This window comes from Megalobrama amblycephala, unplaced genomic scaffold (assembly GCF_018812025.1).
Source record: "Megalobrama amblycephala isolate DHTTF-2021 unplaced genomic scaffold, ASM1881202v1 scaffold507, whole genome shotgun sequence".
Classification (NCBI taxonomy): Eukaryota; Metazoa; Chordata; class Actinopteri; order Cypriniformes; family Xenocyprididae; genus Megalobrama; species Megalobrama amblycephala.
Window position 1 is genome coordinate 51,392 of NW_025953422.1, and position 26,740 is coordinate 78,131.

The window sequence follows — 26,740 nt, forward strand, 5'->3', positions numbered from 1 at the left end:
TATGATTTACTTTAACATCACCATCACTGAGCGTCTGACACCTCTTTCAGTCTTTATGTAAAAAACATTTTCCCTGAAATTTCGAGTAATAATAATTTGCAAGAGCGTGATTATAAACACATTTTATTTTAGATGCTGTCTTCACTCACAGTAAAAACCAATGAGTTTTCTCCAAGTATTGCCTAGTCTCTGGTTGTAAAACCACCTAGATTTAAATTCTCAAAGAAATGGGATAACCTTTCACAGGTGAGAATGTGTTGGTTTGTTTTGTGTCATCTCAACATTACAGGTTTTTAAACTATGGTAACTTTTTATTGTTGTGTTAGCTAACACCGTCTTATCTAACATTAACGATAAACTAAATCCTATGAAAATCATCTGCTGAAGTCTATTTCAGACATAGATATTCATACATGTGTATAACTACAGTTGAAGATGCACAGTCAACGTAATTTTGAGTGTTTATGGCTTATGCATATGCTAATGCAGCATCTGTGAATATATATGATCCCTGCAGCCCTCTATACTGTATTGTAACACCAGAAAATGTGGTGTATGATGTCAGACTTAACAGGCGGATTGATTTGAGCTGTTCAGCCTTTTCACATTTCCAGGGTTCTCAGAAGTGGAAGTCGTCATTGTTTGGGTAAACTTCTATAGCTGACAGCAAATATAATTTTTGTATTGGCATAATTTTTGTATTTGCATTTGCTCTAACTGCCAAAAAAATAACTGTGATAAAATGTTTACGACTCTCCAACAGAAGGAAAAAAATAGAGGTTGTTTACAGCAGTCAGAAGAGGGAAAGATGTCAAGTTTGCGGTCACTCCCTCAGCCATTGTATTAGAAACACCCTCGCAGCAGCGTTAAGTCATTTTTTGTCATTTCACGAGTTCACACTTACATACAATCAGATATGTATAAAATATGTGTATTTGGCATGCTGTCCAGTGAGAGGGCTCTGTGCTCTGAATTTGGCCAGAACCCTGATTCATGACCTAGGAAACTATATAGACATACCTTTGCAAAACTGGGCTGTTTCCCAAAAGCTTCTTAAGCCCAAGTAGATTGTAAAAACCAGTAAGCTTACAATGCTTTTGGGAAACGCAGCCATGGGCGGCAATGTTGTGAAAGGCCAGCACTGTAAGTGTGACTGTGGTGGGAATGAGCAGTGGTTCTGTGGTCAGGCATTGGCGTAGGCCATAGTTCTGTTATTAAAATCTTCATGACAGGGCTGCCAACTTGCATGTTTTCAACATGAAACTCATGTAACTGACTGTTCTCACACTTTCAACACATCCATTTTCTCATGCAGTGAAAAATCGCAAAGCAAAGAGGACACTGACAGACAAGACAGACTGAAACAGAGTCTCAGCTTTCAAATTCTGTCAATTTTATTATGAAATAATATTAAAAAACAATAAATACCATTATGGTGCTCTTAAATGTGACAGATCGCTGTAGTGCCACAGCTCAAGCGGCACGTGAACCAATCATTCTTCCTCTTTACTAGGCCTACTAGTTCATAGTAAATAAACAAGAATTAACATCAGAAGGTATGTTGAAAGATACAGTACAACTTTCGGAAATGTATAATGTCTCATGTAATTCATAGTTTTCATTCACATGACTGTCGCGGAGCTCTGGAGGGCAAAACAACCATGTAACTGCAGCCATGTAACTGTTGCACCACTTAATTTTAAACACAGATTAACTACACAGAAAAACTGTTAGAATTAAACGGTTGATCAAGCAGCATAGGCGAAGGGTGAACTGACGCCAGGCTAAAGAATCCTTAGTGCAACCCACCCTTAAAGTGCCTTAATGTACTAAAACATTGATATTAAAAGATCAAATTCATTTTAACACTTTTTGATGATGCATACTATAGGCAAGCAGATGAGCCCAGAATATGAATGCTACGCATTTTCTTTATAATGGTTTTTGATGGAAAAAAAAATGCTTAATGAGAAACCTTGTTTTGCATTAATATTCTGTGTTCATTTGTTTGCCTGTACAAAATATGCATAATCAATAAGGTGTATATTGAATTTGGTCTTTTAATATCACTGTCTTACTACATTAGATCTTACTACAAACCTGGTAAAAATGACTGGCGGGCAATGGAGGAAAGCCTTGCCCTTCAGGTGGGTGTTCCTTTAAGTGTGTGATGTCATGTGAAAACTATGAATTCAAATCAAACCGCGGATGGTCAATAAAACAGCTGGAGAACAATGTGTCAAGTAACATTACTTTTACCTCAGGAAAGCCATTTATAGCTAAAAAAAATAACTATAGAGAGAAGTATTTTGCTAAATATATGCACTATATTACATACAGTTGAATGAAAAAGTATGGGAACCCTTTGCAGAATCTGTGAAAATAATAATTTTAACATTAAAGCTGCAAGCAGCATTTACAGGGGTTCAAGCACTTTAAGGCCTTTAAGCACATAAAAAGGTATTATATTTTATTCAGCAAGTATGTAAACACTTAGATCATAGATGGAAAAGACCATTTACAGCCAATATAAGCAATTCAGTAAAAAAAATATATTAATTTTAAAGTTTTTTTGACAGTTATAGCACCACCTGATTGTGGCCTGATCTCCACCACTTTTTTTTTTTTTTTTGGTGTCCTCAGAGTGTGTCCATACATATGCATGTTAATTTTGGTGAAAATATCTCATTTCATTTTGAAGTTATAGATAGAGCATAGAAAATGACCCATGAACGTCTTTGATTGGATTTTTTTTTTTTTTTGCCACTTCTTATCAAAATTTTGACATTTGGGCAAATGCATATAGTTAATCAACTTAGGTTCTGTGTTTCCCATGCTGGTTTCGTCTCGAGCGGACTAACAGTTTCAAAGATATTCGCAAGTTTTTTAAGCGCTAAATCACAATGTTGCACAAACCATAAGCTGAAACCTGGCAAGTCTGGTATCGTTGGACTTGGCAAGGATTCAGGAGTCTAAAGACGTGACTCCCGGGAAAATAAGTCGACCACACCCATTATATACATTTTCAGCTAAAACCATTAAAAACATATGTTTTTTAAAGGTTTTTAACAGTTATAGCGCCACCTATGTTCCCTTCTACACGTATCTCAAAAAACATGGCTGCCATCGGCCAATGAAGTTTGAGCACCTATTAGACAAGGTTAACGGAGGCCGATCGGGGGTGAGTTTCCCGAAAGCATCGTTAGCCAACTATGGTCGTAAGTCCCATTGAACTCTATTGGTAACGACGGAACTTGCGACCATAGTTCGCTTTGGGAAACGCACCCCGGAACGAAACTCAGTGGGCACATTCGACTCATGGTCCTAGAGGTATGTAAAAATTTTGAAAGAATTCGGCCACTAGTTGGCGCTAACGAGTTTTACACCTCAGTAATCACGTGGTGTTTCACATATCCACACAATATGCATATCATTTGATATATCTCCTCATTCTGAACAACTTTGCCTCAAGAACTAATGCTGTCAATCAAATCGTTCATTAATTATTCGCGAATATGTGAAAAACCTACTTTTGCGAACTAGTCCTAAGTTTAGACTCCCTAGATCAATAATTATCAAAAAAAAGTTGTTATAACAGTGTCATTTAGAAAATGGGCGTGGCTAAATATACCCAAAAGCCTATAAAGCCTAAATGAAAACTCAGAACTTCACAAAAATACGTGAGCACATGCAGCATATGACTCTAAAGAAATACGCCAATTTTTTGTGCAGATCGGACCATAGGTGGCGCTATAATTGTTAAAAACTTTTAAAAACATATGTTTTTAATGGTTTTAGCTGAAAATATATATAACTTTGGTTGTAGTCGAGGTATTTTCACAGGCTTCACGTCCTTAGACTCCTGAATCCTTGCCGAGTCCAACGATACCAAACATGGTAGGTTTTGCCTTATGGTTTGTGCTACGTTGTGAAAAAACTTAAAAAACTTTTGCGAATATCTTCGAAACCGTTAGTCTGATCGAGACAAAACCAGCGTAGTAAACATGGAACCTATGTTGGTTTACCACATTTATCAGCCCAAATGTCAAAATTTTGATAGGAAGTGGCAAAAAAATCCAATCAAAGTCTTTCATGGGTCATTTTTTATGCTTTTATATATATATATATATATATATATATATATAAGTGTCTATAACTTCAAAACGAAATGAGATATTTTCACCAAAATTAACATGCATATGTATGGACACACTCTGAGTACACCCAAAAAAAGTAGGGAAGATCACGCAATAGGTGGCGCTATAACTGTCAAAAAAATCTTTAAAACCCATATTTTTCCTTACTAAATTGCCTCTATTTCCTGTAAATGGTCTTTTCCATCTATGATCTAAGTGTTTACGTGCTTGCTAAATACAATATAATACCTTTTTATGTGCTTAAAGGCCTTAAATGCTTGAACCCTGGTAAATGCTGCTTGCAGCATTATTTTTTTATTTAATAGGCTACTGTCTTGAGTAAGATATTTTATATAAAAGATGTTTACATATAGTCAACAAGACCAAAAATAGCTGAATTAATTAAAATAACCCGTTCAAAAGTTTGTGAACCATTGATTCTTAATACTGTGTGTGGTTACCTGATGATCTATGACTGATTGTTTGTTTTGTGATGGTTGTTCATGAGTCTCTTGTTTGTTCTGAGCAGTTAAACTGAGCTCTGTTCTTCAGAAAAATCATCCAGGTCCTGCAGATTCTTCAGTTTTCAAGGATTTTTTGCATTAAGAGCTGGGGAGTGAAAACTTTTGAATGGGATGAAGATGTCCAAATTTTTCCTATTTTGTTTAAATATATATATATATATTATTTTATTTAGTAATGCCCTTCGGAAGCAACAGAAGATACTTACATGTTTGTCAGAAGTAAAATTAAGTACAATTTACCTTGATCTTCAAATTCATAAAGTTTTCACCCCCCAGCTCTTAATGCGTCACGTTTCTTCTGGAGCATCAGTGAATATTTGAACCTTTTTTAATAGTTGTGTTTGAGTCCCTCAGTTGTCCTCAGTGTGAAATGATGGATCTCAAAATCATACAGTCACTGCTGGAAAGGGTTCAAATATGCAAAATATGCTTGAAAACTGATGAATCTGCAGGAGCTGGAGGATTTTTCTGAAGAACAGAGCTCAGTTTAACTGCTCAGGACAAACAAGAGACTCATGAACAACCATCACAAAACAAAACAAAAAAACAGTCATAGATCATCCAGGTAACCACACAGTATTAAGAACCAAGGGTTCACAAACTTTTGAACGGGTAATTTTAATAAATTCAGCTATCTTTTATGTAAAATATCTTACTCAGGACAGTACTAAATAAAAAAATAACATGCATTTTTGTATGATCTCTCTTATTTTGTTAAAATTATTCACATTTTAACACAGATTCTACAAGGGGTTCCCATACTTTTTCAAACAACTGTATTTATTAAAGAGTTTATGTTATACTTATATTTTATAAGTTTTTTTTTTACACCCCCTTAGAAGTTAATTCTAACTTCAAGCCAAACTCAACAGTTGGCAGCCCTGCTTCATGATCCCTTTCAGTGTAAATCCTGGTGTCTAGATGATTACGGGTATGTACTGTACGGTACTGATCCGTGTGTAGACATAATGAATGTAAATATCTGCATTCATGTGCGAGAAGTTATAGAAATATATTTCAGTTAGTGCCCCTTCATTTTAGTCTATTGAAAAGGTCATTTTCATGAAGCAGCTAAAATTTATTTAGAGCAGCTTGTTCTTTTCAAAATCATTCATGTCAACTCAAACATAACATTAATCAATGTTTTCATTATAAAGTTCCTTTTTTGGTATTAGCTACTAATTTCAGTTCAGTTGAAAAACAAGAGAAAAATACCCAATATCAGAATGAGAAGATAAGGTCTTGGCATTGCAGTCCTTGTGTTGTTTTCAAAGTACCAATGAATTTAAGAAGTTACTTCCCGGCTAATAAAAAGAGCTGGTGCTTTCTCCACCTCTACTAAAAAAAAGATAGTTCACCCAAAACTTCTGTCACCATTTACACACCCTTTAACTATTTCTGTTTGAATAAACACCTGCTACCCTCCCATACTGAATATTCAGCACTTGTGTTCAGTTAAACTTCAACATTCTGCCTATTGACGTGAACTTTAACATGCTAGTCAGTGTGCACTGGGCTTGCTAAATATGATCAAAGGTGGCTGTGAAAATAAATCTACATTGTTTATCCTTTTGATCTTTAATTAAAAAAATAAATAAAAATAAAAATACAAAGTTACAAAATATTATTGAAGTAAAACAATTGAAAGCCAGGCATTCTCGTCCAACATCACTGCCTGACCTCACAAATGTGCTTCTAGAAGAATTGGTCAAAAATTCCCATAAACACACTCGTTTGTGACCCAGGAGGAGTAAATCTTCAAAGAACTCAAAAGGTTTAATGATAACTCAAAACATAGGCTATACATCCAAGAAATAACTGCAGGCAAACACATCCAACAATAACAGTGACTGGACAACTGAGGGAGGTGAGTGGTGTGCTTAAAAGTCCTGTGTGATGAGGTGCAGACAGAGAACGGGTGTGTGTGATATGCTGATGGTGGAGTGAGTGCAGGTGAGGGTCAGGGAGGATCATGGGAAATGGAGTCCAGGACAGGCAGAGACTGTGACACTCCTAAATCTTGTAAAAATCATACTAACATTATAATTGCACTCCAGGAAACATTATAAAATGACAGTTCATGACCCCTTTAAAATAACTCTTTCAGATCTATGTAATCCAAGTTATAGTGGCAAACAGTTTAGAAATGTGCCTGGAAGATCAGAGTAAACAGGAATCTGAGTAAAGATTACCAGACTGATATAATCAAGTCAAATGTAAACAGAACCATGTCCTCATGAACTTGTTGATTTCCAAATAAACCATTCCAGTAAGTGCAGTGGACAAATATATGCAGTGAAGGTCAAATAAGATCTTTTTTTTTTTTTTTTTTTACCCAATAAAGCCTACAAATCAAAAACTGATCAAAACTGTAGCATACAATCTATACATGCCTTCCTTTCACTGACATTTATGAAGTAAACATAAAAATAACTTTGATATTGTTAGTAATATTTCAAGAGAACACTTACTGGACTGGTGCAACTAAGGTTTCCTCGAATATCCATGTGTGTGTGTGTATATATATATATATGAGTCTTAAATATGATCAGGCTTTTGAGGAAGTTTTATTTGTTCATCTCTCAATCAGTGTTTAAAACTACAGAGATTTGATCATAAAACTAAGCATTTGAATATCATCCTACTAAGACATTATTGGCAGATTTGACGACTGATATTTATGTCAGTATCTTCTATACATGACTTAGAAAGTAACATCACTATTGACCTTTTGCAAAACCCACAACTACAATGCTGGAATCAGTTCAGGTGATGGTCATGCGTGAAGTTGTGGGGAACATCTTGCACATACATACTGAAGTCTGACAAGTCAAATCCTGTGTTTAATAGATGGACTGGAATAGATTAGAGTTTTCAACCCTGCAACACTGATGGAACATAAAACATATTAAATACTCATTAACTTCATGGTACTTTCCATAAATATTGCACAAAAAAGAGGCTGAAACAACAAACAAATATTTAGTGAAAGGAGGTGTTTTGCCTTTAGATGAGGTGCTTCTTATTTTCAATTTTTTACGAGGTATGTAAATTATTTTTTTTTTAATTATTTAAGTGATTTTGTTATTTTCTATTTACAGAAAATTATTTTTATATGGTGAGACAACTACGGTGGCCCAGTAGTGCACAACACAACGAAATTAAAAAAGCAAACATAAGTTCACAACACAACGGAAACAAGCCACAACACAACGAAATAAAGCCACAACACAACGGAATAAGCCACAACACAACGGAATTAAACCACAACACAACGGAATAAGCCACAACACAACGGAATTAAACCACAACACAACGGAATCAAGCCACAACACAACGGAAATGCTCCCGACCACTTGGGGGCTCTCAGAGCTAGGTAATATTACTATTCCTTGCCACTGTTCTATAAAGTCGACAGTTTTACAAAGATATCAATACCATGATTAGTTTTAAGTATGTAAGCATTGTATATCGACATGGTATATTAATTAAAAATCAACTACGTTCACAATAGCTTCATATTTATACTTGTGAATGATTTGACGCGATACCACGGCGCATGATAAAGGGAACATCCACCAATTCCACCAAGTGGTTAAACGTATAATTTGTATTCATTAAAATTACTTTTAACATTTAAAAACAGACATGTTCAAATTCCAAAGGTTGTTAGTTCCTGTTGGTAAGACTGACAAGCTTTGGAATTTGAATATGTCTGTTTTTAAATGTTAAAAGTAATTTTAATGAATACAAATTATACGTTTTAACCACTTAGTGGGATTGGCAGACGTTCCCTTCATCATGCGCCGTGGTAGCGCGTCAAATCATTCACAAGTATAGGCCTAAATATGAAGCTATTTTGCACGTAGGTGATATTGAATTAATATTTCATGTCGATATGCAGTGGTTACATACTGTTTAAACTAATCGTGGTATTGATATTACTGCCGACTCTATAGAACAGTGGCAAGGAAAACTAACTTTACCGAGCTCTGAGAGCCCCCTAGTGGTCGGGAGCATTTCCGTTGTGTTGTGGCTTGATTCCGTTGTGTTGTGGCTTTATTCCGTTGTGTTGTGGCTCGATTTCGTTGTGTTGTGGCTTTATTCCGTTGTGTTGTGGCTCGATTCTGTTGTGTTGTGTCTCGATTTCGTTGTGTTGTGAACTTATGTTTGCTTTTTTAATTTCGTTGTGTTGTGCACTACTGGGCCACCGTAGACAACAGCATTCCTATGGTACTAGGGGTAGAAATTTTAATATTTGTCCATGCAAATTTAAAAGTTTGGTAGGGAAGAATACTTTTCTATATACTAGTGCTATTGAATGGAATAAATTATCAGCGTCATTAAAGGGAGTAAAAGATCTTGGGAGATTTAAAAGTTTGGTAAAAAGATGGTTGTTTGGTGATATAAGCTAGCTTGCTTTGTGGCGTGTCTATTGTCATAAGTGAATGTATTTTTATTTATATGTTTTTTAAGTTGATTGGGAGATACTGTTGCTCTGTTACTTCTGTATGTAGCCTCTATTCTTTATATTTACATTGAGGGCCGCAATGGAAATAAGCCAGTGGCTTTATTGTGTTTTATCCTCGACAGTTTTTTATGAAGTGTATGGGATACTTGTTATTTTGTACAATTTTTATAAAGGCTTGTCAAATAAAAACTAACTAACTAACTAAACATCAAGATTAAACAGACAACTATAATAAAATAAGTTGTAACTCTACAAGTTAAAACTGCAAGCAGTGTTGAAAGGGCCCTTGCCCTTGCAAAGTTTCATGAGATTTCGAGCATGTTTAGGCCCTCAAAAAAGTGATTCATTTCTGAGAAGAAGAAGAATTGACTGAGCAATTCCAATAAGGTCCTCACACCATCGGTGCTCGGGCCCTAAATACAGCTCCAAGCAGCCATTAAGGGGCCAAGCACAAAGGAGTCACGGTAAGTCATGCCATCATGACTGGGAGCATCAGACCAACTGCAACAATGAGCAACTGAAGACATATTAAGATAGTCTGGGTAAACCCAGCCTGATTTGCCTGCGATTTGATTTCGCTCTGCAACTCAGTCTGGAAACCCGTGCATTCATTTCTGCTGCGCTGTTACACTTTTGCGGGAACCAATCACAGACTGGCTTATCCACCTTGCTCGCTATTGGCGGGTATAACACGATGACGATAGAGAAGCTACAGCAAGCAGCTTTCAAACTCTTATCTGATCTACCCGTCTCTCGCACGACCGTCACTCCAAAATAACAATGCACAATCACAGTGATGCCAATTGTGTTAAGCATTTACCTTATCTGAGAGAAATGAAGCAGAGCGTTGATCCGACAGTCTCTTCATAGGAAGATTACAAACAGCGATTAATGACACATGACGATTCTCTGCTGTTATTTTGGTGGTTTGCTTCACGATGTGAGTACAGGACTCTTTTACTTCAATGCCTCTTGATGGTAGACAATATTATTTGCTCTATATGTTTCGTCTCCCTGCTTCTTGAATCTCGCGCCGCCTGAGCTGACTGGAATTCTTTTTGGTTGTCATGACAATGACGTAGTTTAGGGCGGCTATATTCCGCGTTCATTTACACTGAACCAGAACAGTATCAGAGTCGCCTTTTAACCTCTCGACGATGCTGAATGACTTCTTTAGTTAGCAAACAAATCGCTCGAGTGGGTGTAAATACCGATCACTTTCATGTTTTTTTTGCACAACCTGCAAAAATCGCTCGATGCCATTGCTGCTTCTGCAAACCGCGGATCAATGCTACAAACCAATACAAACTAAACCTGCGTCTCAATCAGCTCCCTAGTTCCCTAGGTCTTGAATCAGTATATCATGCAAGTGAATGTGGTTGATTCCCTGATCAGTGCCCTGACTACTGAAATAGGGAGCTGATTGAGACACACGGAAAACCTGTCTGGAGTTTTCGCATCGCTCTGCAAAGTACGTCACCCGGATCGTTGATCTGATTGGTTGAAGGACTATCCAATTGCGTGACTAATGCTCGTTGATCACGCCTCTTGTGCAGTAGGAAATACATAGCAAACTCCCCAGACCAATGTTCAATTTTAAATTGAGCTCAATTTTTCTATTGAAGACAATAGAGTCCAGGTGCAGGTGATGAGTGATGATGAGGAGCTGACGAGGGAAGTGAGTGCAGGTGTAGAAACAGGAGGATCATGGGAAATGGAGTCCAGGAAAACACGGGATCTGTGACAGGTGATAGCCAGACTAATATTAAGATGATTTTTGGCAAAATGGCTGATAAATCATAAATACAGTCACTGGTAATATGATTTTATGGATTGTCACTTTCAACCAGTAGCGATTTCTCTTCTCTCTTAATCTCTGAACATATTTATGCAATTATAATTTGCTGTGTAAACCCATTCATGCCATGTCTGAGCTGAATAAAACAGTATGTGCAAATTCAAAGATGGATTTTATTGATACTGACTTCAATTTATTGGTAATAATAACAAACATACACAGTGTCTTTGTATTCTGATCGAATTTATTGGTTAAATTGAAGAAATCTGACAGAAGAGGACACAGATATGACAATACACTTTATAATGCTGTTCTCTGGCTTCATTGCTCAGTGTTATTTCAGGGTTTTGATCTCTCAACAGAGAAAACACAATGTATTTTATTGTATTATAACGACTATTTAATATTACTGCTAAACTTTGGCTAAGCTAGGCATAGAATATTAAAGCATGGCTAAGCATATTAACTGTTTTAGGAACCTCAAAGCATATTACAGTATGTGTATTTTGTGCTCCGTAATGATGTTAGTTGATGTCACTAAGTCCTGTCCTTCACACACCACTCTCCAGTCTCTATGTCATGGCATCCACCTAATGAGAGGAAATAAAATAATGTAAATGAAAATGAAAACACATGCTAATGCCACAAATGTTAAAAAGCTGAACAAATCATCTATTACTTTGTCCTGATAGTTATTCCTCTCAAATAAAACCCATTATTGCCTTCTCCAATACAGGATGCAGAATCAAAATGTTTGTTTCATTTGTTTAAATGACCTTGATTATTTGAAAGATTCAAAGTTAATATTAAATAGTTTGGTTGTCAAGACACTGCAATTGTTGATGCATCTGTCCTAAAGAAATTGTATAAAAATTGTAAAGTAATAATTGCATTATTATAAAGAGAGTGTTCTCTCTTTGTCGCATGCAATGTTGACTACAGTACCTAAAACCTTCTCTGCCACTTTTCATACCAATAGCCTATAAACACAGTAAGAGTAAACCACTGTTTCATCACCTAAATGATAAGACAAACTTGATATAAAGCCCCGTTTCCACCGCAGGAACTTGCCCCAGGAACTAGGGACTTTGGGGTGGTACTATGTGTGTTTCTGCTGCAGGTACGAGGGTCTAAATGAAGCTCCAGGTAAAAATTCCCTCCTCAGAAAGCCCCTGCTCATGAGGTAGTACTTTTTCCAAAGTTCAGGAACTTTCAGGGTTGAACTTGGGTGCTGAACATGCTGACTGGTAGACTCAACGCAGCATTTTATTTCAACCACCATTTTTAAAAGTCTTTTGCGTTGTGTGGAATCGTTTGCTATTTGAATCAACATTGGAGTTTAAAATATACGACCGATGCATGGACCGACTTATATGCAGAGGCTGAAATCCAGCGGGAACTGGAAAGTCGAGCACAGTCCTATGTCACCGGACTAATCTTCACGGTACTTTAGACCGCGATGGAAATACAACTGCGTTGAAATCGCATATTGAGTAGGTACTACATTGAAATATCAATATACTTAGAGCCGATAAAAAAGTACGTTCTATATAGTAAGAATGCGTGTAGTATGAATGAAATCAGGAGCAGTTACATCCCAGTTACATACCTTCAACCCCATTCATAAATCCTCTCCCATGGCCTCATGGGATAGTGAAATGTCCATCATATGCACACTTCAGAATCTAGCCGGAAGTAGTAAGTGATCTGGGTACTTTTCACCTACTGTTTTTCAAATACTGTATTTTGCATAATATATAGTAGAGAAGTATTCGATTTCGGACACAGTGGTTGACAGCAACCTGTCTGGGGGTAATTTCGGTGGAAAGCGACTTTAGTTGCTCACTAATCTCTCGTATGAAGTCTAGTTAAACACTTAGCAATGAAGTGCTAGATAGCATTGTTAATGAACACTAGAAACATTATCATAAGAGCCATTGTGTAAATGAATAGCAACAAAACAAATATCACACACAAATTATTCCTGCACGGTTGTAGAGATCAAATTATTACATTTGAGCCATCTGATACCTGTTTGCAGGTGCACATGCATAAACGTGTGATTGCATGTCTGCAGTGCGCATGTGTGAAGCTGAGGGTACATTTACAAGACAACAATGTACTAAAAACGGAAAAGTTTTTTCTTTGTACAGATGACAACATTATCAAAACTATCCCTGTTCATACTGGTACATGAAAATGACCAAAAACGCTGTATTACACATGCCAGACAAGTAGTTGGCGATGACACTTTGTAATGAAACACTATGCATTCTTTTACAGAGCACTCACGCCAAATGCACACACCTATTCACCTTATTTTTACAGTTTACTGCACTTTGATATTCTTCTCGTTATTTCCCTATAGCAGCTGATAAATCTGAATTCTCACACATTCACAGTGAAACACGTTGAAAAATAAGGTGGATAGCCTAATAACACATAATACGCATGCACATGATGTCACCATTTTCACAGATTCGCGTTTTTGCAGTTTACACAGAAATGACAACAGTATCGTTTGCAAAAATTTGCACTTTGAAACCCATTTTCAAAAGTTTGCATTTTCAGGCCACCAAAATGCTGTTGTTGTATAAATGAATGGCCAAAATGCATAAAAAGTTTTCTGTTTTTAGTTGAAAACGGTGTCGTGCAAACACTGCATGTCTGAGAGTGCATCTGTGCATATCTGCAGCCAGACCCTGTTGGGCTGTACACAAGCTACCTTTGGGTTGTACTGCTTAGGAACAGCGTTATAAATAATACTTAACCACTGATTCAATTTCATCCGTTTTTGGATGGCTAATAAAGGGGTTTTGCTTTCGCATCTAAAAACACAGCGTCTCTACGACATGACTATAACACTACAATTAAACTGAAGCCTCGTCTTCTTTTTTTTTTTGGGCGCACTTTATGCTATCATTTCACATTGTGACAGACGTTAGCGGAAGTAATATATGGACTTTCAGGCAGGTCTGGATCAGTGTTCTCTGTTAGAGAACTCTTTTAGTTGTGGGAGACTGTGAGCTTTGTAAGTTTGCAGATCGTAAATACATGCACAAACAGATACATTACACGCTAAAAGAAAAGGAAAAGATTAAAAAGCATATGACCCCTTTAAATTCAAATAGCTTTAAATAGAAAAGGCTTCAAGAACTTAATCTTGACCATTTTGCAAATCAGCAGCACAAACACAAAAAAGACATCAGTACCTGTGACAGTGATGAACAGCGGTTCAGAGGAAGATGAACGGAAGGTGCGTGAGGACAGAATAACTTCATAAACACAGCTGTAGTTTCCCTCGTGTGAACAATGAGCCTCAGGAAAGGAGAAGGAGGCAGAGTGACGGACACCTGTCTGACTCCTAGTGATATGTGATTCCCTAAACAGGTGGAAGGAGCCTCCAGGATACTGAGATTCAGTGGAACAGATGATAGTGAAATTATGGCCCGAGGGGATCACTGGCCCCTGAGTCTCCACGCCAAACTGTCCATAAGGAGCAATGTAATGAATGCTGGGCTGCTGCAAGTGCACTAGTAAACAAGAATATTTATATGGTTACTAGTGTTTGGTACCAAGTTGGTACTGAAATTTTAAAAATGTGATGAAACCAGTTCTGTTAAAGGGTTAGTTCACCCAAAAATGAAATTTCTGTCATTAATTACTCTCCCTCATGTCATCCCACACCCGAGAATAATTTATGTGCACCAAAAAACAAAACAAAATAATGATCTGAATAAAGTCGTTATTTTGTTTTTTTTACAAAGAGTATTCTCGTTGCTTCATAACATTAAGGTTGAACCACTGTAGTCACATGAACTGTGAGTAATTAATGACAGAATTTTTATTTTTGGGTGAACTAACCCTTTAAGCAGATTCTTAAACACCTCTGATTGGCCATTGTGTTCACATGCTCCACAGATATGTCTGTGATTGGCTACAATGATCAGCGCTAGACATCTTTGATGCTCTTCACCAAGCGCTTACACAGATACTCACAGGAGCGTTTGAAATCAGCAGACGTCTATCAGCAGATCCCTGATATATCCACTGATAGACACCTGCTTATAAACATTCATGTGTTTCTGTGTAAGCTCTACAAATAAAAATGCATAATGAAATAAAACAAAAATGTCTTTTTACCCATTAAGCAGACGACACCTGCATCTTCTTGATGACCACAGTCATGGTTTCCCAAAGAATTTTGTGAGCACTGTGTGAGGAATGATTCATTTCCTGAACATCCCACATCATCCAACCAGATCTGATCACTTCCCTGGCCAAAATGAGCCCGAGAGTGTGCAATAACAGCTGGTCCACATCCCAACTGTCTGCACACCACCTCAGCATCTTCAATGTCCCAGGAATCATCACACACTGTCCCCCACTGGCCATCATAAAGGATCTCAACTCTCCCAGAGCAGTTATTATTACCATTCACCAGTCTGATACTATATTCACCTAAAAAATAAAATAACTATATTATGAATCAACACACATCTAACAACATGCTAAACTTGCAAACTAGCTAAAACTGAGAGTCACTATTAGGAGCCAAGCACCAAACCCCTCTGCTTTTTTAAAATATACTTATTATTTGGGACTAAACACCATAGGTGTCACACGCTCAGGCAGTGTAGATAACATGATGAAGAAGGCAGATTAAGTTCAAATAGACTCTTTTTTAAATTAAGTCACCAGTAAATTGTATGGCTCCTACAGTAAATGTTGTGTTGTCTTATATATGTTTTGTTTTACCAGTTGTGGAATCCAACCATTCATCTGAGGTAACGTAGTTAGCCTACTTTATTGAGTATATCCAATTTATGCAACTTTACACATTTATTAATAATAAATTAATAATTAATAAATTTAAGATCTTCATGTTTGCAGCGAACAATATATTTTAGACTTAGTGGAGAGTAATAGTAATAATATTTAGGTCTGAATTGAAATATATATTGTACGTTTTAATGGATCACGCTACAAACATAATGATCTTATAACACATGATGCATTGCTGTGTCCGTTTTTGCATAATTTATTATACATCCCAAAATGGTGGAAACACAGGGCCGCTGCTGGGCGCCGGTGTTTCAATGGAACGCACTTATTGACTGTCGCTTCTTGTTAGTGTATATTCTTTGGTACAAGTGATAACGAGGGAGATAATGAGTGCACAGCTGAACATAATGAGTAACCTAGACAACAAATGACTAAGGGTGTGTTCCAAACGGGATATCGCCCTCCGAAGGGCACTCCGGAGTGAAAACAATCATGGCCACCATGATGTTTGTCATCACAGAATGGGTACAGGGAGTTTGATTTTATCTATAAATGTATGTATAGTATTTTTCAATACTACTGTAATATTTAGATTGAGTTTAGATGAGTTAGATTTGGTACATTATTATGGTCAAAACGACATTGTACTTCAACAAAATTACTTTACAGCTCCCTTTATTAGTCCATTCAAATGTTTCAAATACACAGACACAATATACATTATGGTGCAATAAACCAAAAATAAATAAATAAATAAATAAACTAACGTTAAACAAAGGGCGCAGCTTTCTATCCTCCTTGACTGTTTCGTTAAGATGACGCAGAAGTGCGTTCCAAAAAAGGAGTATTTTTGACCCTTACACCCTACATCCTTAATAAAATTAAGGTTGAACCACTGTAGTCACATGAACTGTTTTAAATATGTCTTTGTACGACATGAGGGTGAGTAATTAATGACAGAATTTTTATTTTTGGGTAAACTAACCCTTTAAGCAGATTCTTAGACACCTCTGATTGGCCTTTCACATGCTCATCAGATATGTCTGTGATTGGCTACAATGATCAGTGCTAGACATCTTTGATGCTCTTCACCAAGCGCTTACACAGATACTCACAGGAGCGTTTGAAATCAGCAGACGTCCATCAGCAGATCCCTGATATATCCACTGATAGACACCTGCTTATAAACATTCATGTGTTTCTGTGTAAGCGCTACAAATAAAAATGAATAATGAAATAAAATAAAAATGGCTTCAAAAACTGCACCTTCTCGGGATCTAATTTTAATTCACAGTCATGCTACAAATTAGCAGCACAAACACAAAAATAAGACATCAATAAAGAATTAATTATCTTTCATGCAACTAATGCATTTATATTATACGCAATGAGACAAGATTAAACTCTTACCTACAGTGATGTCAACAGTGTTACTCCAAGGTGATATTACAGTGCCGTTTTGGTAGGAGTAATTACAGCTGTAGCTGCCCTGATGTGAAACGCTTACATTGACAAGGTTGAAAGTCACACCAGAAACATGTTTTTGGGAGGATATTGATGATCCGTTTATGAAGAGGTGGAATTCAGCATCAGCATTGCATCTTGGTTTAGGTGTTGTGCATCTGAACTGAATGTTTTCTCCAGGAGAAACAATTGTATATGTGGGGCTCACAGAAAGAGTGGGCTGCTGCAGGTCACCTGCAAAAGAAATAGGCATCCATTTAAAATTACATGTTAAGATGAAAATCATTAAATACATGAAGCTTATTGTAATTTCTATTGCTCATTTCTACCTAACTCTGTCAAAATGCAAAAGATTTACCTGAACAAACAACAGCAGCATCTTCACCATGACCACAGTTGTGAGCTCCTAGTCCTCTGTGTGAACATTGTGTGAGGTTTCCTTCACCTCCCGAGCATCCAACACCATCCAGCCAGATCGATCCACTGCCTTGACCAAAGGCGGCACTTTTAGGCGCACTGATGGCTGAACCACACTCTAACTGTCTGCACACCACAGCAGCATCATTCATGTCCCAGTCATCATCACACACGGTTCCCCACTGGCCATTATGAAGGATCTCCACTCTTCCACAGCATGAATCAGACCCATTGACCAATCTTATGTCTGGTAAGATATAAACATGTAAGTACAATGTGATTAAAAACTATGTTGTAAGCAGGGGCGTAGCCATCATTTCAGAAGTGAGGGGCACAGAATTAAAAAAAAAAATGTATTAAAACATTTTTTATCTAACCTTTGTCTGAGAGATTTAATTTTTTTATCTCATCTCTTGCTTTTAATTTGAAATTAATTTGCTTTTAAAGGGATAATTCACCCAAAAATGAAAATGTGATGTTTATCTGCTTACCCCCAGCGCATCCAAGATGAAGGTGACTTTGTTTCTTCAGTAGAACACAAATGATGATTTCTAACACCAACTGTTGCCATCTGTCAGCTGTATAATGGGTGTCAATGGGAACTTCTTTTATAAGAGTAAATAAAACTTGCTTAGACAAATCCAAATTAAACCCTGTGGCTCGTGACGACACATTGATGTCCTAAGACACGAAACGAGTTTGTGCGTATTTATATAATTCTTTACCTCTAAAACACCACTATGTCCAACTGCTTTCAGCATTCGCTTAGTAAGGTCTGATCACGCTCTGACAATGGAAGTGATGTCTCACGCTTGTTCTAAGGAAGTTTTATTTACTCTTATAAAAGAAGTTCCCATTGACACCCATTATACAGCTGACAGACGGCAATGGTTGGAGTTAGAAATCATCATTTGTGTTCTACTGAAGAAACAAAGTCACCTACATCTTGAAAGCGCTGGGGGGTAAGCAGATAAACATCAAATTTTCATTTTTGGGTGAACAATCCCTTTAATAAGAAATCAAATACACTGCTTTTCCCCCCTACAATTTATGACAATTTTATGATTGGTTAGTGTACTACAAACAAGTCCTCATAGATTTTATACAATGAAAAAAAAAAAGATCACAGAATAAAGCAGAAAATACAGTACCTATCAAAAGTTTGTAAACATTACAATTGTAATTGTACAATTGAAATGTCTCTTCTGCTCAACAAGGCTGGATTTAATAAAAAAAAAAATGCAGTAAAAACAATAATATTGTGAAATAATATTTACAATTTAAATGTTTTGTTTTCTATGTGAATATATGTGTCACAGACACACCAGGCTCCACCATCAGCCAATCACAGCGCACCCATTCACCGGAATACTGATCACCGCCACCTGCACTGCATCAGCACCTCATCACTCACAGTATAAAGAACACTCACACACACCACTCCAGTGTCTGGTCTCGTTTGCATCAAGACTTACCTTCATGCTTACCTCAAGGACTCCCAGCGATCTACTTACCTGTCTCCAGCGTCTCCAATACTCCTTGTGTTTATCTCCTTCTGTGTGTGAGTGTTCCCTGTCTCCATCGTCCAAGTTTCTCCAGCACCACCCAAGATCTCCATATCTACAACCACGTAAAGGACAGTATCACTATTCTGCACTCCGTTCATCATCACTGCTTAAGTTTCACTCACCTGCACTGCCGTTATACTCTGTTGATATCAGTAAACATCCCTGTTGTGAATTCCTGTCTCCGTCCCTTCTGTGTTGTAACAGAAGACTGGACCATAACAGCAAGATATCAACATGAGTCACCACGATCCATTCCAGGAGCTCGTTGACGCTTCTAAAATAGCGTTCATCATTTCCCAACTCCAAGGCGAGGCGCTACAGTGGGCTGACTCCCTCTGGTCCCAAAAAGGCCCTGTAGTACAATCCTATACCTCCTTCGTCACCCACTTCCGGGAAGTTTTCGGCAAGCCTGTCTCAGACTCTTCCATTGGTGAGAAACTATAATTTAAAACAAGGTTCAATGTCAGTTAATGAATATGCCTTGCAGTTCAGAATGCTAGCTGCCTCCAGCGGATGGAACGAGCAGGCGCTCTTCACCACCTATCGACAAGGTCTGCATCTCGCTGCATACAAGGACTCCATCGGCATTGAGCGTTTCATCCAGCTGTCCATCCGCTTTGGCACTCGTATGCAGTTGTGTATCGAAGAACACCAGGGCCAGCCACTGTTTAACACCCTCCTCCGTCGGTCCGAACCCATCAGCCATCCAGAACCAGCCAACGAGACCATGCAAGTAAATATTTTGTCTCCTACACCCAGAAGTGAACGGGGTGGTGGAGGAACTAAACGAGGAAGCTTTGGGGGTGGTCTGGCTGCAGCGGGACATTTCCCCATCCTCTTCCTTCCTGATGGGTCAGGAAGACTTTGGAGGCATTGGGTCCAGCGTAATCCTAGGCCAGGGTCCCTGGCGTCTTGGGAAAGACGGGCGCTTAGAGGAGCGAGATCGCTGACGTTGCTTCTTGGGGGGGTGCTGGTTTACTCTGCTGCTGAGTCGGCGCAGGCTTGGGGCGACTTGGGGCAGTGGCTGAGCTGAGCGCTTGTGCAAGAAGTGTTGCATAGCCTGGGACGACTTCTTTGCGGCGGTGAAGCACTCAGTGAAACCCTCTACAGTGGCTCTGAAGAGACTGGCGGGAGAGACAGGCCACCTTATCCACTTCCTTTATCTCTGTGAGGTTCAGCCAGAAATGACGCTCTAACACAACTAGGCTGGCCATTGACTGCCTGACAGCCTGGGCTGTGGTCTTTGTAGTGCACAGGGCCAGAGGTGCTTTGCTAGTGCCACAGCTGTGGTGCGACATTTGCAACAACGTCGCAGATGCCGTGAAAACGGCGGAGAAAAGTGCTCTTTTATAAGAGGTGGAAACCGCTGAAAGTAAATGCTCACCGGACGGCACAGGGGAAACGCTGAGAAAACTTAATTAACTACATTAGTTAACATGAACCAACAATGAACTGTACTTATACAGCATTTCTTAATCATTGTTAAAGTTAATTTGAACATTTACATTATTAAGATCTTGTTAACATTAGTTAATGCACTGTGAACAAACAATGAACAACTGTATTTTCATTAACTAAGGTCAACGAAGATTAGTAAATACAGTAACAAATGTATTGCTCATCGTTAGATTGTGTTAGTTAATACATTAACTAATGTTTAACTAATGAACCTTATTGTGAAGTGTTACCAGTGGGTATAATCAGTGCCATTACTAAAAGATTTACATCCGGTGTCTTCTTGTCATCTCCTTGACCTTCTTTCCTTAGTGTTTTTATACGTAGAAATGCAAAAAAAAGTTTTTCATTGTCCAATTTTCTTTCAGAACGATGATTTGAGTTACAGTACTACCGCCATTATCGATGCAGGATTAATGACATATGTGCAAAAGGCCATGTTCAAGTTAAATTTATCGATGATTGAGGAGATCTTCACCCTCTTAATAATCCTCTAAGGTGATTTAGAACCGTAGTGCATAACCAGTGCATAACACAGTCTTCAATACAACATACAATGGTGACATTCTTCACAATCATGACAGAAAACAAATTACTGCACTAAACTCAATAACAGAAAGGCTGCGCGATCCTTCCAGCATGGCGGATAAATAAAGAAGTTACCCAAAACTCAATGTGGTGTAATGTCAGATTCACATTCTCTATATTGTGTGTTGAAATTGTTAGTAGCCAAGCTTTTTTTTTTTTAATAATTATTATTTGGGACTAAACACCATAGGTTTATGTTGTTTTCAATCACTATTGTACTCTTTTCATCACAAGCAAAACATCAAATATACAATGGCATCTTGGATCTGGGGAAAACATATATTTTTACCTTTTAAGCAGACGACACCTGCATCTTCTTGATGCCCACAGTTATGGTTTCCCAAAGGACTGTGTGAGCACTGTGCGAGGGACGATTCACTTCCTGAACATCTCACATTAGTCAACCAGATCCGACCACTTCCCTGGCCAAAACGAGCGTTGGAGTGTGCACTAACAGCTGGTCCACATTCCAACTGTCTGCACACCACCTCAGCATCATTCATGTCCCAGCCATCATCACACACTGTCCCCCACTGGTCATCATAAAGGATCTCAACTCTCCCAGAGCAGTCAGTATTACCATTCACCAGTCTGATACTATATTTAACTAAAAAAATAAAATAAAATAAATATATTATTAATCAACACACATCTAACAACATGCTAAAACATAAGTCATTCCATGTCTTTCCACGCTCATGGGCAAAGGAATTTCTCTCAAAGGCTTGCAGGCGAGTCTGAGTTCACACAAAAAATTATCTTTTAGCAAACACCAATGCTAAATTTTACATTTATAGTAATTATTTTTCACAGCTTATAATAATCAATTTAATGAGCCCATGTTTCTGGCATAAATTAATACATCTTTAGATAACTGTGTGATTTGTATATGTACAGTACATTTCTGAAATACATTACTTGTACACAGTGACCTCTGATAACAGACCACACTAAATTGTCATGTAGATACATGAATGTCATGAAATTCAAAATTTTATTTGAAACAATACGTACTGAAAGCGCTATACAAATAAATGTGCATTGAATTTGACTACTACAGCAGGTATTTTGGCCTGTGCTCTTGCAACCGCTTTCAGATCGATCTTTATTCCCCACTGCCGCAGCAGTGACCACTGATCTCGCAACACCCTTCAGACCAAAAAAAAACTTTATTCCCCACTGCCGCAGCAGTGACCACTGATCTCGCAACACCCTTCAGACCAAAAAAACTTTATTCCCCACTGCCGCAGCAGTAATTTCAGCCTCCACTCTCAAAGCAGTTTCTGTAGGGACAGAAAAGTATCCCTTCACTCCCTCAGCAGTGATTTCTCTCTGTTCCTACAGGAGCCTTTCGTTTTCTCTTAAAGGGATACTCCACCGTTTTTTCATATTAAACTATGTTATTCCCTTAACTAAGACGAGTTGATACATACCTCTCTCGTCTCAGTGCGTGCACTAAATCGCTCTGTTTTGCGGCAAAACTTTGTTAGCACTTAGCTTAGCCCAGTTCATTCAATAGGGGCCAAGCAGAGAAGCTACCAAACACCTCCACGTTTTCCCTATTTAAATACAGTTACTCGAGTAGTGTAACTCGACCTAGGACGGTGACACAAAACAAAACGTTGCACTTTTCTAAGCGTGTAAAATGGATAACTATATTGTATGGCGGAATACCATAGCAAGCGCTCGGGAGCACTTTGACTTGGCGCAGTAATATCTTCATTCGTGAAAAGTCCTCTCACCGGCCCCCGCTCCCTCTCCTCCTCCCTCTCATTTCCGTCAATAGAACTAATGTGACTTTTACCACCTGTGCTATTAGCAAACTGCAAGAGATCATTTGCAATGGCGGACTTTGTAGATGATTATGACTTGTTTGTAGCAGACCCAGAGCCATATCTGTTTGAACCCGAGTACACGGAGGAGGAATTAGCTCTTATGGACCGTGAGAGGGAAAAAAGATACGAACCAGAACAGACCGGAGCCGGAGCGTTGGTTCTATTGACGGAAATGAGAGGGAGGAGGAGAGGGAGCGGGGGCCGGTGAGAGGACTTTTCACGAATGAAGATATTACTGCGCCAAGTCAAAGTGCTCCGAGCGCTTGCTATGGTATTCCGCCATACAATATAGTTATCCATTTTACACGCTTAGAAAAGCGCAACGTTTTGTTTTGTGTCACCGTCCTAGGTCGAGTTACACTACTCGAGTAACTGTATTTAAATAGGGAAAACGTGGAGGTGTTTGGTAGCTTCTCTGCTTGGCCCCTATTGAATGAACTGGGCTAAGCTAAGTGCTAACAAAGTTTCGCCGCAAGACAGAGCGATTTAGTGCACGCACTGAGACGAGAGAGGTATGTATCAACTCGTCTTAGTTAAGGGAATAACATAGTTTAATATGAAAAAACGGTGGAGTATCCCTTTAAAGCTCCCACAGGAAATTCACCACACAAGCTGCCTTAGGGATTAAATCCTTTAAGTACTCTGTACTTATATTGCTGAACTACTCTTAGTTGACTGCTCAGGTTGCTGTCCTTGTAAATATCTTTTTTGTGGTTTAACTCAGAGCTCGAGCCGAGCCTCATTTGACGACAGCAAGCCAAGTTTGTTTTACCATATGATGTTTTATTAACAAAATTCAGGAGGAGCAAGATCAGATAATTAACCTGATTAGCACAGGTGGAGAGCATTCAGTTAATCAACTCAACCAATGTCAAAAGGTATAAATTCAGCAGACTGACTTCTGTTCATCTGAGAGTTTATCAGCATCCCTCCTCCACCCCATCTCCTCACTTATAGTTCTATCTACTTTTACCACACCGGGGGGAAAACTCTGGGTTTGGGCCAAAATTCTGAGCTTGGAGCCCTCTCCCCAGACAGCACGCCAAATACGCATAACTTTAAGCATTCTTGTTACTTAATAACATTAAAGTTGAACCACTGTACTCACATGAACTGTTTTAAATATGTCAAAAATATCTTAATTTGTGTTCCAAAGATGAACGAAGTTCTTATGGGTGTGGAATGACATGAGGGTGAGTAATAAATGACAGAATTTAAAATTTTGGGTAAACTAACCCTTTAAGCAGATTCTTAAACACCACTGATTGGCCATTGTGTTCACATGCTCATCAGATATGTCTGTGATTGGCTACAATGATCAGTGCTAGACATCTTTGATGCTCTTCACGAAGCGCTTACACAGATACTCACAGGAGCGTTTGAAAAAGGGCGTCTATCAGCAGATCCCCGATATATCCACTGATAGACACCTGCTTTCAAACACTTCCATGTGTATCTGTGTAAGCAGCTAAGCCCTACAATTAATAATAATAATAATGATAATAATAATAAAAGAGTAGTTAAATAAAACAAATAAAAATGGCTTCAAGAACGGCATCTTCTCTGGATCTAATTTTAATTCAGTCATTCTACAAATTAGCAGCACAAACAAAAAAACATAAGACATCAATACAGAATGAATTCACTTTCATGCAACTAATACATTTATATTATAGGCAATGAGACAAGATTAAACTCTTACCTACAGTGATGTCAACAGTGTTACTCCAAGGTGATATTACAGTGCTGTTTTGGTAGGAGTAATTACAGCTGTAGCTGCCCTGATGTGAGACGCTTACATTGACAAGGTGGAAAGTCACATCAGAAACATGTTTCTGGGAGGATATTGATGATCCGTTTATGAAGAGGTGGAATTCAGCATCAGCATTGCATCTTGGTTTAGGTGTTGTGCATCTGAACTGAATGTTTTCTCCAGGAGAAACAATTGTATATGTGGGGATCACAGAAAGAGTGGGCTGCTGCAGGTCACCTGCTAAAGAAATAGGCATCCATTTAAAATTACATGTTAAGATGAAAATCATTAAATACATGAAGCTTATTGTAATTTCTTTTGCTAATTTCTCCCAAAATAATGTCAATGCAAAAGATTTACCTGAACAAACAACAGCAGCATCTTTACCATGACCACAGTTGTGAGCTCCTAGTCCTCTGTGTGAACATTGTGTGAGGTTTCCTTCACCTCCCGAGCATCCAACACCATCCAGCCAGATCGATCCACTGCCTTGACCAAAGGCGGCACTTTTAGGTGCACTGATGGCTGAACCACACTCTAACTGTCTGCACACCACAGCAGCATCATTCATGTCCCAGCCATCATCACACACGGTTCCCCACTGGCCATTATGAAGGATCTCCACTCTTCCACAGCATGAATCAGACCCACTGACCAATCTTATGTCTGGTAAGATATAAAAATGTAAGTAATGTTATTAAAAACTATGTTGTAAGTATGTGTATATTGTATGTGTTTGACATTGTTAGTAGCCAAACACCAAATGTGCATAGCCCCTCTGCTTTTTTTTTTTTTTTTTTTTTTTTTTTTTCAAAACTCAATGTGGCATGATGTCAGATTCACATTCTCTATATTGTATGTGTTGAAATTGTTAGTAGCCAAGCTTTTTATTTTTTATTTTTTTATAATTATTATTTGGGACTAAACACCATAGGTTTATGTTGTTTTCAATCACTATTGTACTCTTTTCATCACAAGCAAAACATCAAATATACAATGGCATACAATGGATCTGGGGAAAGCATATATGTTTACCTTTTAAGCAGACGACACCTGCATCTTCTTGATGATAGCAGTTATGGTTTCCCAAAAGATCGTGTGAGCACTGTGTGAGGGACGATTCACTTCCTGAACATCTCACATTAGTCAACCAGATCCGACCACTTCCCTGGCCAAAACGAGCGTTGGAGTGTGCACTAACAGCTGGTCCACATCCCAACTGTCTGCACACCACCTCAGCATCATTCATGTCCCAGCCATCATCACACACTGTCCCCCACTGGTCATTATAAAGGATCTCAACTCTCCCAGAGCAGTTATTACTTACCATTCACCAGTCTGATACTGTATTCACCTGAAAAAATAAAATAAAATAAATATATTATAAATCAACACACATCTAACAACATGCTAAAACATAAGTCATTCCATGTCTTTCCACGCTCATGGGCAAAGGAATTTCTCTCAAAGGCTTGCAGGCGAGTCTGAGTTCACACAAAAAATGATCTTTTAGCAAACACCAATGCTAAATTTTACATTTATAGTAATTATTTTTCACAGCTTATAATAATCAATTTAATGAGCCCATGTTTCTGGCATAAATTAATACATATTTAGATAACTGTGTGATTTGTATATATACACAGTACATTTCTGAAATACATTACTTGTACACAGTGACCTCTGATAACAGACCACACTAAATTGTAATGTAGATACATGAATGTCATGAAATTCAATATTTTCTTTGAAACATTACGTACTGAAAGCGCTATACAAATACTTGTGCATTGAATTTGACTACCATTTTACTACCACAGCAGGTATTTTGGCCTGTGCTCTTGCAACCACTTTCAGATCGATCTTTATTCCCCAGCTCGTACAAAACGCTGCTGCCAGGATTCTGAGCAGAGCCCGAAAACATGAACACATCACACCAGTCCTCA

At 38.2% G+C, this 26,740-nt stretch overlaps 1 protein-coding gene across 3 annotated transcripts in view; it reads right to left on the reverse strand.

Moving 5' to 3' along the window:
* The window catches only part of LOC125261851 (deleted in malignant brain tumors 1 protein-like), an 88,031-nt gene that overhangs the window by 50,491 nt on the left and 10,800 nt on the right, over positions 1-26,740 (reverse strand). Inside the window, exons 9-14 of one of the 3 annotated variants that reach the window (XM_048180405.1) lie at positions 21,496-21,813; positions 17,537-17,842; positions 17,125-17,412; positions 15,073-15,390; positions 14,142-14,462; positions 11,135-11,519 (exon numbers count right to left, since the gene is read on the reverse strand). In XM_048180405.1, coding sequence (XP_048036362.1) covers positions 11,467-11,519; positions 14,142-14,462; positions 15,073-15,390; positions 17,125-17,412; positions 17,537-17,842; positions 21,496-21,813 — 1,604 coding nt within the window. In that variant the 3' untranslated portion in view covers positions 11,135-11,466. Of the gene's footprint in view, positions 1-11,134; positions 11,520-14,141; positions 14,463-15,072; positions 15,391-17,124; positions 17,413-17,536; positions 17,843-21,495; positions 21,814-26,740 lie in introns of those variants that run through there. The other 2 variants (XM_048180406.1, XM_048180404.1) reach the window with 2 other exon arrangements.